Here is a 13,833-nt window from a genome sequence, read left to right as displayed (position 1 = left end):
ACGTAATTGGTCGAGTGAGTTGTGAACTCCGAGCTAGAGAAACTTCTCGGTGCTCGCGTTCATTGCTGCCCGCCCTCTTGAAAGCCTTTCGTATCATGCACTCGATTTTTTTTCCGACTCTATCCACTTGAGGAAGGGGGCGATGTACGATATGCGACTTGTCGCGTACGCCTGCACGAGACGGATCGCGCAGTGTTCGCGCATACCGTTGCGTCTATTTGTGATGCGATGCAAGAGTCGAATCGTGTCGTCTACCGAACGACGGAGTCTGCGCACCGTCTCTCCGTTATATCCGTTTACCTGCAGGTGTAACCCTAGGATTTTAATTTTGTCTACGTGCGGTTTGGGAGTACCGTCTTCCGAGATAACGCATGTTTTTTAGTATTACGGTTCCTCTTCACGCAGGGTTTCGCGACCTCTGCTCGTGGGTTTCTAGAGTAACAGTTTGGACTTGGCCGCCGAGCACTCGAGTCCCGTTCCTCGCAAGTACTCCTGCACCGCATCGACTCCCGCCTGTAGCGTTCACTCGACGTGACTGTCACAACCTCCCCCGGTAACGCAGAGGGTGATGTCATCCGCGTAGAGACTGTGATATAATCCTTCTACTTCTGTTAATTTCTCGGGTAGCTCGAGTAAAAATAAATTAAAGAGTAATAGTGATATGACTGAGCCTTGAGGCGTACCCGTCGGGCCCGTCTCAAATTCCGGCGAATCCACGTAGCCGACGACAACACGTCTGCCCGTAAGAGAATCTCGAATGTAATTGTGGGTACTTTGACCGAGTCCTAATGTTCCAACTCCTTTTAAAATAGCTTCGTGTTTAATGTTGTCAAAGGCCTTTTTAATATCGAGGCCGAGAATTGCCTTGGTGGAGCTTGAAGTGTCGTCTACGGTCTGGTATTTTAGCTGAAGCAATACGTCCTGTGCAGTGGCGTAGCCAGAAATTTTGTTCGGGGGGGGGGGGGGGGGTGCTCAGGTTGCAGCGCGGCCTCCTCCTTATAGAAGTTGTCGAGGGATCAAATACATGAATAATAACTGCATTGCTAATGCCATTGTATATTAGATGCTGCAAACGAATTATTGAACGCTACGCACTGTCAAGTAAAATATGTATTTTTTCATAAAAGAATATATTCGGATGTCCTAAAAATTGTGGCAGAAATAACTGATATCAATGCGGCCGCGTTTATTTTTTTGTCTATTTAATAAGGAAAGAAAATATCACACAGACATTAGAACTATATCAGTTCGAAACCAGCAAAGCAGTGTATACAGCTGATATGAAGAACGTAAAGGCCATGAAATGAATAAGTTGAGGACAAATATTTTGATGAATCTTCGTCATTCAAGAACCTTGTTTACATTTTTGAACATATGCAACAGCCAGGAAAAAAAAAACCTCAATGACGCTGTCCGTCGTTACAATAGATTGCGCAGGAGCAGGTGTTACCGGTCGTGTATTGTAATTACACCGAGATTATACTCGCAACAGTGAGTACAAATAAAAAGTAGGAGAGAGAGAGAGAGAGAGAAGACATAAGGGAAAGGCAGGGAGGTTAACTATGCTGAGCCCGGTAGGGTACCCTGCACGCGGGAAGGGGGAGAAGGGATTGAAAGAGAAGGAAGAGAGAAGTTCACAGTTCACACGTTGCACATTTAAAGTTAAGCGTTCATCGCTGAGTTTCGTCACAGGCGGTCATACAGGCTTGCGCACTTCAAAAAACACAGCCGCGCCTTTGTAGCCCTCCACACAGCAGACGCACGAGGCCACGCGCCCAAAATCGTTTCCTCCGGAAAAGGCCTGTCGTCTAAGTGCCCCAAAGCCGTCCGAAGGGCAATCCTCTCATCTTCCTATCTGTGGAAGTCACATAAATGTAGGAGTTCTGCAAAATATACATTAGAAATGCGAAGATAGAATGGAATATACAAATGCGAAGATACAACTCGCTAAAGGGCAAAAACGAGTCGCTGGAAACAAAGTTCACTGCTTGCATGTATACACAACACCTCGCAACGAGATATTTAAATATACGTCTAAGTCTCCAATTAATCTACGTATTTAAGCAAACGTCACTGTATATTATGCGTCAAACAAGACAAATAAACACGTGGCGGAGTCAGAGATAGTAAACTTTGCGTACAGAAAGACAGATGATCTATGCTAGAACAAAACTATGATCGCAGAAACCGTGTTATGTATTCGGGCCATGCGGCGGTCGCGACAGCGCCATGTGGGTAGAATAATAGAGGAATAATGCAGAAATCAGTACGAAAATGTGTAATTTAACTGAATGCACAGCAGCAACAAATATTCTGCACCCAAAATTAAACTGGGTATTGCTTCGGTTCAAAAAAGAAGTAAAAGCAGGTAGCTAAAAAAGGAAAGAAAAAGCCAAACTAAAGCCACAGATGATGCGGCAAGTTATACTACCCAATATCCGAGTGTGTTTTCGGTAAACGCCACGTGGGCCGGGCTTTCAATGAGCAAGGTCGGTCAAAATTGGTTATTGATGTCCTCGTAATTATCGTATTCGCATGATAATTTTGATCATGATGCTAACTGCTAGAATAAACGGCTAAAATGTCTGCGGTTTTAAAAGCTAACGAACACTCATACGTTTTCATAATTACGAGATTATGGACCTGAAAGAACAGAGCTCTTTACTTGCATTGATTTTTGCTGCTTCGCTATCTAAAGGACAAACTTCTCTCGGCGGGGAAGTTGAGCGAAGCGGTCAATGACTTCGGACACGTTGATGCCGACGTCTCTGTGGGTGTATAGAAGCACCAGTCTAACCATGCGTTCGACAGACATTGTAGAGCGCAAGTAGGCTTTTATTAAACTCTTGTTAAAAATATTCTCTCTGCGCTGGCAGTGGTCACTGGAAGGGTGACTAGAATCTGGAACAGTTTGTACAGATTTACATAGAACCTGCAGTCGCAAAGGGAGAGGGCATCTATTCCGGTGCTAAAGGCCAAGATATAGCCGGCGTTTTCGGCGCGCCAGGCCGCGGCAGGCGAAGTCGGATACGCTACGCCAGCCACGCCAGCCTGTGCAAAATTTGCCTCCTCTACAGTTCAGCGCGCGCAACGCGCGCTGCTAGCGCCATCTCTGTGTCTGGGAGCGCTACATCACGGCCGCGCGATCAGCTGTTTCGATGGCGCATGCGCATTCTCGCTTTGTGACAGAATGTGCCCGCGCCGTCCGAGTTTGCGCGCGCTTTTTCTCGCTCTGTGCGCTGTTTGACCAGGGGCCGGACACTTCGACTAGTTTCGGTATCTGAAATAAAGCGTCCGCCATTGTTTTGGTAGGAAGCGAAAATTCAGCAACTTTTGCATGTGTGGCCCTACCTTTCCAACCTACGCATGAATAAAGTTAAGTTATGCAATTATGTGTTGAAAAAAATATGTCCTTGGCCATTTTCGTTTTTTTAACACCCTATATATTTATCCAGACTCGGCCTTCGTTGCGCCGAAGGGCGGCGCTCTCGCTCTTATCTCGTCTGCTGCCATTCCGTTCGTCTGCTCCAGCCCTTTTCGCTGTCCACGTGTGAAACTTTTTAGAATTGCAGGAAAGCGACAATTTTGGTGTTTGTGAGTGCGAACATCTGAAAATGTCGGCGAAACTAGGCACAGGACACAAGGCGTGTTGTACTGCTCTTTGGTGCCGCAACTCGGGAAGGAACAGCGCAGCCAAATTTTTCCGCTTCCCAGCGGACGAAAGGTAAGCACACATTTTTTCGGTACGAAGAATCATGTGCTGTGCTTATCAAAACGGCCACAGAGCGAACCGAAACATTTCTGCCCTTGCTTTACAGTCATTCTTTTTCCTGGCACTGCGCATTTTTCAGTAACGTTGTAAGCATGTAAAGCTACTTGTGGACAGTTTCTGGTGAGCCGGTTGATGCCAGCTGACGCTCAAACGGAAATTTCGCTTCGGTATTGGTTTTTTTAGCGGTGGACCTGCATTTTTTTTCTTCGCGAAGAAATCTTGCAAAGTATATATATGTTCGCCGAACGCGCTTATTCGACGAACTGGCTCGGCTTCAGAGCATTCCGACGAGCAGTTCCTTGGGGTGACATTACCACATTTGAATGTTTAAGAAAGAAGCCCCCAAAATAATTACGTACGAGCGACTGCTTACATTCCGTGTCACGAGAAGTTCATGTTACCTGCGCTAAGGGCGAGCTTCGCTTCACTTTTGAACTCGTGACATATTTTCTCGCTTTTTAGCACTCTATATATTAGTGTCGCTTTTATGTGTTGTTTATTGATATTCATGGTGGTACCTGTTTCATTTCCTAGGTGTGACGTATGGCGGAATTACGCCCAAAGAGCAGATCTTGAGGGACTCGCACGGGAGCAAATGTACAACGGCTACCGCCTCTGCTCGGACCACTTCGCTGAAAATGCCTACGCCGACCCTGCCAAAACACGACTCCTGTGGACGGCTGTTCCCACTGCTGCAGTGGAAGTGGGGTCCCCGATCGACGAGGGTAAGAAAAACAATTTATTAGCGGTTGCGAATGTGTGCGCATTTGTAGTTCGTTTTCACGCGCCTTATCGCTTGATACATAATTCACGTTCCATATTTAAGCATGAATTCAAGGTGTGTCCTTTACATTGGATTTCATGCAACCAGCTTAATGTACAACTGCCTTCCTTCGCTACCTCCTTAACCGAGACCGATTTCTACCCTATCTTCCAGGACCCTCCCGGGCAGAAGCCACAGAAGCCACGGCTGGTTCGGCTCAAGACCACCCTGCCGGCCAAAAGAGCGTCGTCCAGGTTGTAGGTATGCAAAGGCCGACTTGTTGATTTTGGGCATTAAGGCAGGCGGCGTGCATTCTTGCTTTGTGTAGAACTAGTATGCAAGATACGGCGCAAAAGTGAACAGCACGGAGCGCTTCTTTCTTTTTTCATGTCGTCTGCTACGGCTTCGTGTGACGTTAAGCCGCGAAATTTGTTGCGCGTGCTCCAGGGAATTGCGTTCTTTTCGTTTTTACTTAATATTCGATGATCATGCGTGGTAAAGGGTGTTCCAAACTGCTGGTGTAGCTAACGCTGCGAATATTTTCCAGCTTCCTGACGCAGCGAAAGATGCGAATATCTTCTTTTCACAACGACAGAATTCACGCTCGTAAGAAGACGCAGCCCACTTGGCCTTGCTGTAAGCGGCATATCTGTCGCCCGCCGTTGTCGCTTATCGGACATGGCGTTACACTTTGAAACACGAGGTCGCAGAAATAAATTGAGTTTCGATAGGGCCGAAGTTAACGCACGCCGCCGATGGTCGAAATATTTCGCAGTCGGTTATTACGGCGTGTCTCACGCACGCATCGTGGTACGTAAAATCGCACAATTCAATACGACGAAGCTAAGTCTTGGGTACACGCTGCAACGATCTCCATAATTTTCGTTGTATAGTAGAAATTTTACAGGAGCAGGTGTGCGCGTGCCGGCGCAGAGCAGCTTTAAATTATTTTGACTTAATTACCTCTTGTGGGCTGTGTAGGCAATGGTAAAGCGAAAGTAAATTAAAAAAAAGAAACTGCAATACTACAATGTTCCTAGCCAGCTAATGAGACAACACCAATGCTAAAAATGTTACGTAATTGTACAATAGCAATGAAACTTTGAGCAAAGCTTAATGTCTCTTAGAGGAATATTTTTAGTTGAAGTCATGCAAAGATACACAATCGAAGCTGACCCGCATAAGTTGGAAGCGCCATTTTGCGAAAAAAGTGCTGAGACTTGTTTAAAACATGTGACCTAAAATGCTGCTCATTTCCCCCTTATTTCCAGAAGATGGAAAAAGAAAAAGGAGCTGGCAATGTTGGGCTCAACGTCCTCGTCACCTGCTCTGCATGATCAGTTCATTATTCACGAACGTGTTACTATGAACCTTCGTTTGTGGTGAATTGTACTGTGTACAGCCAATGAACGTGGTGACCCCTGCAGCGATAATCTATATACGATGAAGTGTGTGAAGACTTCTCTTATGTTTGTGTAATCAATACAGATGCCAACATTTGTATTTACTGTACGAATTACACAGCTCTGTGCTATTGTGGTATGTATTGAGTTGTATCGTTTGCAATACGTTGCTAATAAAATCAGTGAATACACCACATTTTCCGACTACTCAATTTTCTTGCTCAAACAAAATTGTCACGCTTCGAGCTTGCTAGCTCGCGTGCATTTTAACTGAGAAATATTTCCTAACAAATGTTTCGTGGACGTGCTCAACGTCCGAGAAAATTAGCGACCGAAAGCTGTAGAAAACAGTATATGCAGCAGCAACACAATCTAAAAAAGATGCAAGCGGTGCTCTTTTCCGCTTGCGTCTCACAAAGCGGTCGCGCGCTCGTCGAGCGCATAGCAGACGACAAGCAGCTCGGCGTTTCCTCCTCTCTCATCAACAAAAGCGTTGCCATAGCAGCATCAGCAATGTTTTTATTGTTTATTGGTTTCACAGTTTGGCCTACTAAACACCAGGGGACAAATTGGCGCTAGTGACGCAAACATCGTTTACCCGGGGGGTATACCAGCTGACCTAGCCCTGGTTTGACTGCATTTACGGCATGACGTTAACTCGCCCTCACAGCCAGAATATCGAACTCATATTGCTAGTGCGTCGGCTACGCAAAAAACGGAAGCGGACCATGTACATACGAGAGCTTTTTGACAAGCGCCCTCAACTCGGCGACTACCACCAGCTGGTGCAGGAGCTCCGCCAAGTGGACCCTGAGTACCACTTTAAGTATTTCAGGTAAGGGATAATACTGTTTGTTTAACACCTGTCTCTGCATTATCCGCGATGGGCCTTTCATTGTGACCTGCATGTGTGTTGAAAAGTGTCATTGTTATAACGCGGGAAACGCTAAAAAAAATCGTGTCGGCAGGTTTGCAGATGGCTCCGATGCGTTCTGCTCCCGGTCGTGGGGGCTGCATTTCGGTGGTGGCGAAATAAAAAAAACGCCCACGTGGATTGCGTTTTAATGCATGCGTTGTAATGCATATGCTCGAAATTAATGCGGAGCCCTCTACTACAGCTATCATTATACCCCGCAGTGGAAGATTGGGGGCGATAAATGTAAACATTGTGACTCACACAAAACACTTGCTTTCGCAGAATGACCAAGGCGAAGTTCGATCACCTGTTGAGCTTAGTGTACGAGAGAATACTGCAGGCGCCTAACCACAGGAGACCGATACGCCCTGCGGAAAGGCTGGCAGTGACTTTAAGGTGAGTTCATTGTTCTGACGCCACCTCAGCATAGCAATTCCTATCTGTAATCTTTTTTTATTGCGCACTGTTCCCTTTTATTGAAGTTTTATAAATTTTAATGCATAAGGCGTTGAAGTGATTATTGTAACTAAACATTCGAGAAAGTTTTCATCACATATTTTGTGAACTTATTTTGCTATTGGTGATTTTCCAGGTTTCTGGCAACAGGTGCCTCAATGCAAGACATCGCAATGAGCTACTGTATGCACGCTACAACGGTTGCTGGAATTTTAAAAGAAACGCTAGCGGCGATATGGGACTGCCTATCGCCGCTCGTCCTGAAGCCCCCAGCAGCTGCTGATTGGGTCAAAATTCGCCGGGCATATAGCTCAAAGTGGAATTTTCCAAATGTAGTCGGAAGCATAGATGGCAAGCACTTTGCAATTCAGTGCCCTGATAACAGCGGGTCAGATTATTTCAACTATAAAGGCTTCTACTCCATTGTTCTGCTTGCCGTGGCTGATGCAGACTACCGGTTTACTCTTGTCGAAGTCGGGGCCCAAGGAAGGACTTCAGATGGTGCTTTCTTTAATGACAGCTCTATTAGAGAAGTTTTTGAGCATGGAAGTTTGGAGCTCCCTACAGCAGTCAATGGGTGGCCAGTTTTTATGGTAGGTGACGCAGCATTTCCGTTGCGCACATATCTAATGTGTCCGTACCCAGGAAGGCAGTTGGACGAAAGGAAAATAATTTTTAATTATCGTCTATCAAGGGCGAGAAGGTGCGTGGAGAACGCATTTGGAATCCTTGTGTCGCGGTGGAGGGCTTTTCTAGGCACTGTCACGGGACAGCCTGAACTCCTCACTGACATGGTGAAGGCAGCAGTGTGCTTGCACAACTTCTTGATGGTAGATTCGGCGTACTGTCCTGCAGGCTATGGTGACACAGTGTGTGGCGAGGAAATACAGGATGGGTATTGGAGGCATGCCATCACACCGGTTGGAGCGACTGCAGTGTCTAGCAGTAATCGATCTTCTCCTACAGCCATGTCACTCAGAGATGACATTTCAAATTACTTCTTGTCTGCAGCAGGCTCTGTGCCATGGCAGGTTAAAGTGATTAGGCGGAACTGAGTGACTCCTGGATGTTTTCTGCACCTGTGCTATTGTTGTTTTGCCTCCATTTGGTATAAATCTTGCACGAGGCTGTCAACAGTTGCAATAATAGTATGTGACAACGTTAATTTGTATCTGTATTGTGTGCTTTCGTGATGTTTACTTTTATTGCTTTAGCGCTGCTAAATCACTTTTATATTCTGGCCGATCTTGTGTTCTTTTATGTTTTAGTGTACATTGCTGCTGTGTAAAGATATGTATCTAGTAACCCGAGCTGCTTGGTTTACTTGCTCAAACATATACAGTATCTTTAAAATAAATAAACTTCGAATACTGTAGGCTTCATCTTTATTGATTTTTAAGCATTACAACAGTGGAATGACTGGTGGTGTGCACAGCACATGACAAGGCTTAGTTTCCATGTATAGCATTAACGAAATACTCGTAGCAAGTTTTCAGACAGGTAGGTAATCGTAAAGCAATGGGTGATAAAATAGAAACTGCGAATGCAAACAATCTAAATTGGGCTCATGCTGCACCACACTTTTCAAAACAAATCAACAAAATAACCTGACTAGGATAGGCTCCTCATTCCAAGGCCAAAAGAGCAATATACTGCCCTCATCGAAGAAAAAGGTTGGGCGTGCAGACACAGACACAAGAGAAAATGACAGATCAAACGCAGTGTAAAGACATGTACGACGTTCAATCGTTTTCTCTTCTCTTGTGCCTGTGTCTGCCCCGCCTCATCTTTTGCTGCGATGAATCTCTGATGACTAGCTATACTTTTTGTCATTCTAAACATATTGCCCTCCTTTAGATCTAACATGACACTGCAGCCTTATACAGGACAATACGAGCAAACTGCACACGAGAGTATGTAAAAATAATCTTATCGTGTTCGTTCAGTACAAAACATGTAAAAAGGAAATGTATTAGAACCCTGACTAGAATAGCTCTGTCACTTGAAAACACAGACACATATATGTATTGCACTCGTTACAACATGCAGCCTTGCATATGAAAATGCAAGCAAAGTACGCTTGCGAATATATAAAAGTGATCTGAATTGCGTTAGTTCCGTACAAAGCATGTGTAAAAAGACGTTACTATAATATATTTGTCACTTCAAGACACAATGAGCATTGTACTATTTAAAATACCGCATGCGGCTGCAGCCAAGTGCAAGGAAAATAGCTACACCTGCAGATATGAGCGTCAAAATGTATTGTGAATTACCCTAGCAGGTACACATGAGTAAAAATATGTTTAAAAATTGCTGTCACAGATATATCACTTCAAGGCACATAGTACACACTTTTAAATCCAACATGATGATGCAGCCTTATCGTATAGTAAGAACACAAGCTGTCTGCACACACGAATACGTAGTGTGATCTCACTCACGCTAGTTCAGAACACAAATTTACAAAGGAAATGTACAAAAGACCTGCCTACAATGGCTCTGGTACTTCCGAGCCAAACAAATATATTCCTTTGAAATGCAACACGCTGTTGCAACCAAGTGTAAGGAAAGTATGGATTGCACTTTGCTTTACTAGCACATGTGAGTATACAAAGGTACTTTCACCCTCTAGCTTAAGCTGCACAGTACATGCACAGATACTACAAGTGAACTTTAAAAAAAAAGTAATCTCATTCAGGCTGCCATCAAAGAAAACAACATATAGATTGATGGGATAAAGCAGCATGGCTACGTTTCATAAAAATGGGAAAGTAATCAAGTATGCTACTATAAAAAATTGGTTTGAATGAAATCTGAAGGCACATGAACACTTGCTTAATTTAGGGTAGAAATGCAAACGTCAATACAGCTGCAACTACGCTCTTGGTAAACAACAGCACTGTCGCGCTTCTTGATAAATGCAACGGGATAAAAATTATGGTACAGTGCTTCTGCAGACTCATTGTATAAGACAAAAAAAACTACGTACTGCTGTCCCGTCTTTTAACATGAGTTAACAGGATCAATGAAGGTAGCTGCTGCATATTTTTAAAAGAGATTAAATGTCAAACTCTGCAATTACCTCCATTAACCGTGCTTTGCACTTAGCTGCTACTTGCTTGGCCAGCCTGTCCAATGTCAAACCGATAGAAAGGCCAAATGCCTCATTTTCTGTCATTTTTTCCTTTAGGTGGCTCAGAAGCTGCTGGTCAAAATCATCATTCTTTTTGCGCTTTTTCTGAACACTTGAAGGCACTGTCCCAACACAAGTGCGTCGATCAGCCTGTAGAGAAACCAGTTCAACGCTGTACTGGTCCGCTTGGCCTGCTTGCTCCTGGTCGAAGCTGTCCTCAGAGGGCAACGGAGACACACTGGCGGTGCCGCACATGGTATTCAGCAGCTCCTCCGCCGTGCTGTCCTGGCTGGTCGCTCCTTCTTGTGAAGCACGCACGTTCGATACGGTTCTAAATAAGGAAAATTCGGGACAGAAAGGTAGAAACATTGTTGAATGTCGTGGTCTGGTCAGCATTTCAACCATTTACTCTGAGCCACAGCGCAGGTTTAATATCTCCCCCACCCTTCATTTGAGGGCAGGTAAAACTGGCGCGTCACAGACACTTCAAGGGACTGCAATATGATAGTCTTTTGACTCATACAAATGCTTTGTGCTGGTATGGGTGGTTGCCATGAATGACATGTCAATAGACTATCGTGTCATAAGAGCAGCTCAAAATATTCAGAAAGCTTTAGAAATATTTGCGAGCACTCTTGCCAAGAGTGTGCTTTCACAAAAGCAGACAACTCGAATTCCAATGTTATCGCCACGTAAGCAGCATAAAAACATCTGAATGTCTAAAAGTCACCTATCAATACAGTTCTTACTTGATAATTTCATTGTTATAAAGGCTTTATTCTGACACAATAAAATTAAAGCTTACTGCGCGACACACGACCTCTAGATGAAGCAATGCAACTGTTTAACGGTTGTCAGAATATGACGTGTTGTAGCGCAAGCAATAAAACAAAAATCCTGTCACTGCTCATTACCTCAGCCGTGTACTGATTGTGTCGAGACACGTAGAGATAGCCGTCGCGTTTCAGTAGTGTCGTTGACGACAAAATCAGCCACCTTCTTCAAAGCTGTAGGCCAGAATTCGCAGATGTAAGTTATATAAATAGGGTTCCCTGTGTTCCGTATCGCAAAAACAGCAACGCGCCCCCCCCCCCAAAAAAAAGGTAGAAAAAAAGAAATTGAAGGACGAAATCGAGGGTGGCTTTAAAATGCTCTATCATTCACAAGACGAAAAATAAACTACAAATATCGGGTAATTGGGATAAAATAACAGCCGGTAAACGGCAAATTTTTGTAAGTGAAAAAAAAAATCCGCGTAATTTTCTCAGAAATAAGCACCGAAAACTTCGACCTCTAGCTAAAAAGCTGCGAAAGGGCAATGGGTTCTTGATCGTAAGTAACATTCGCGCAGCGACCGAGAAATGTGGCAAAAGTACTCCCAAAGTATTCACTAAAGTACTCACGGTCTCATACGCCCGCAGTCCTTGTAAAATTCCATTGCGGAGAGGAACTCCCACGTGCGCTTGGCTACATACCCGGACCCGCTCCTCTTCGTCTGCTCGATTAAGTTTCTTTCTCGGTTGAAGCGGTCTCGCAGCCTCTTCCATATTTTCAGGCACTGGTCAACCAACGCAGAAAAAAGGGCGACAAGAATTGGACAAGCTACACTGCGACAACTGTCCGCTATAACTAAATATGAATGTGAAATGCAGCTTACCTGTGGCGAGACCGCACTGCTTTCGTATAGCTTCCCATGCGTTGTTCTTCCGCTCAGTGTCGCGGTAGTCCATTCGTTTCACATCATACACACATGGATGGCTGCGAATTCCTTCCAGCAGGCGTTCAATAAGTGCATCCTCACTTGCGCTGTCATCGTCCACGGACGTTGTTGTGAAAACAACAGCCGCACTTTCACTGCGAGCGCCACAAGCCGCCATTTTGCCTTTCTGCCCACTGCCCCTACAGCGCGCAGTGCATTCTGGTCTAGCGGCAGCCGCGTGAAATAAAACATGTTCTATCTCCGCGCTGGCGGCGCCGAGCGCGCCCGGCGCAGCTGGGCACGCCGGCTACGCCGTGACGCCAGACTGTAGATGGTGCACTTTTCAGCGGCGTTGCTTAACCGCGACGCGCGTGGCCGCGCGCGCGCGTTACGCCGGACTATATCTTGGCCTTTAAAGAAATGCTCTGCATTTAAAACACCTGCGCCGGGCATGCCGCCGATGCCGCCGCGTCGTCCGTCGAACCGGAAGCTGCTAGCAGACGGCGCGCCCCACAATTCCCTGCGATTGCTCGTTTTACGAAGGCTCCGCTCATCGGTGACGTTTGCTGCGATTGCCGCGCCATCTGTCGCAGCGCCGCCAACAATAATGAGACGGCCAAAGCGCGCGGGGGTATTCGTAGGCGCGGCGTCGCTGGTGCTGTTCGGTCTTTTCTGGCGTCGAGACAATGTCATCCTTCAGCTCGACTAATTCTGATCCATCGACTGAAAGCGTACGGAAAAGGAACAAGTGCCGGTACTGCTGCGTAAAAATCTGCCACAGCCACGAAGGCCAGCCTGGCGTGAAATTGTACCGATTTCCAGGCCGTCCGTGGGAGCAAGAACGACTGAAAAGATGGATTGTTGCTGTTCGAAGAGTTAAGTAAGTAATTGTTAAAACAGCGTTTTCCTAGTGTCAATGTAACTATATGCTTTAAGGTCTAGCCAGGTCTAGCTGCTTGATGTTCTGCAACTGTATTTGTGTGCTTACCACGGTTGGAAGTGTATGGAGCACGTTTTGCACAGCAAGCTTGCGTAGCGCGAGATTTTACGCGCGAATTTGTGCCTCAAATGCTCTTGTAGGCTGCATGCGAACATTTGTTGATTTGCTTGCATGCGTGTAGTCCGGTAATTAGTTGTTAAATTGGGTTTTTCTGTGATACTTTCAGCGAAGTAAGTTAACTCGGTTTGCGTTGATTTTGGGGGTAGTGGTGGCGCGTGTAACATCTAACCTTCAAATGCCTTCACCAAGTGGCGCCCGCCGTGAAACTGCTCGCTCTCGTCAGCGCTTTGTGGCGTGTTTGCCTCGTTTACCGTCTCGTCAAGAAGTCATTCAGTTACTGCATGTGCGCTCTTGCTTGCGGCCACATGCATAGGGCACTGTGTCGTCAGTATGACCTGCGTAGAATTCGCAACCATACTCCTCTTGTTTTCTTCAGTGAGAACGACGGCTCGCCGTGGATGCCGACGCAGACGAGCAGGATCTGGTCCAAACACTTCGTGAACGGCGCAAAAAGCACGATAGCGACACACCCTGGCTATCACCCAAATATCTTCCCGGATGTTTACAAAGTTCGTCCTATAAAATCAACCGACCAGCTGTCGAGGTATGGAAGGTAAGTGGCCAATCATTTTGTCATCTGCCTGCTGTGCCTTCTAGTGCGTATCAATATTTAATGCAGATGCTGTTA

The 13,833-nt window shown here is 45.7% G+C and overlaps 2 protein-coding genes across 2 annotated transcripts; one reads left to right on the top strand and one right to left on the bottom strand.

Moving 5' to 3' along the window:
* Positions 1-6,585: 6,585 nt before the first annotated feature.
* On the top strand, positions 6,586-8,365 carry LOC125945036 (uncharacterized). Its single transcript, XM_049666590.1, has 3 exons — positions 6,586-6,773; positions 7,137-7,250; positions 7,447-8,365. Exons 1-3 carry the CDS (start codon positions 6,586-6,588, stop codon positions 8,363-8,365), a joined length of 1,221 nt encoding a protein of 406 aa, XP_049522547.1.
* A 1,784-nt stretch (positions 8,366-10,149) lies between these two features.
* Positions 10,150-12,158, bottom strand: LOC125945210 (uncharacterized). The gene is made up of 2 exons (XM_049666822.1): positions 11,850-12,158; positions 10,150-10,777 (listed from the first exon to the last, which is right to left on the bottom strand). Exons 1-2 carry the CDS (start codon positions 11,882-11,884, stop codon positions 10,372-10,374), a joined length of 441 nt encoding a protein of 146 aa, XP_049522779.1. The 5' UTR covers positions 11,885-12,158; the 3' UTR covers positions 10,150-10,371.
* Positions 12,159-13,833: the final 1,675 nt, after the last annotated feature.

This window comes from Dermacentor silvarum, chromosome 4, assembly GCF_013339745.2.
Source record: "Dermacentor silvarum isolate Dsil-2018 chromosome 4, BIME_Dsil_1.4, whole genome shotgun sequence".
Classification (NCBI taxonomy): domain Eukaryota; kingdom Metazoa; phylum Arthropoda; class Arachnida; order Ixodida; family Ixodidae; genus Dermacentor; species Dermacentor silvarum.
Note: the sequence above shows the minus strand (reverse complement) of the source record. Positions and strands in the feature narration are given on the sequence as shown.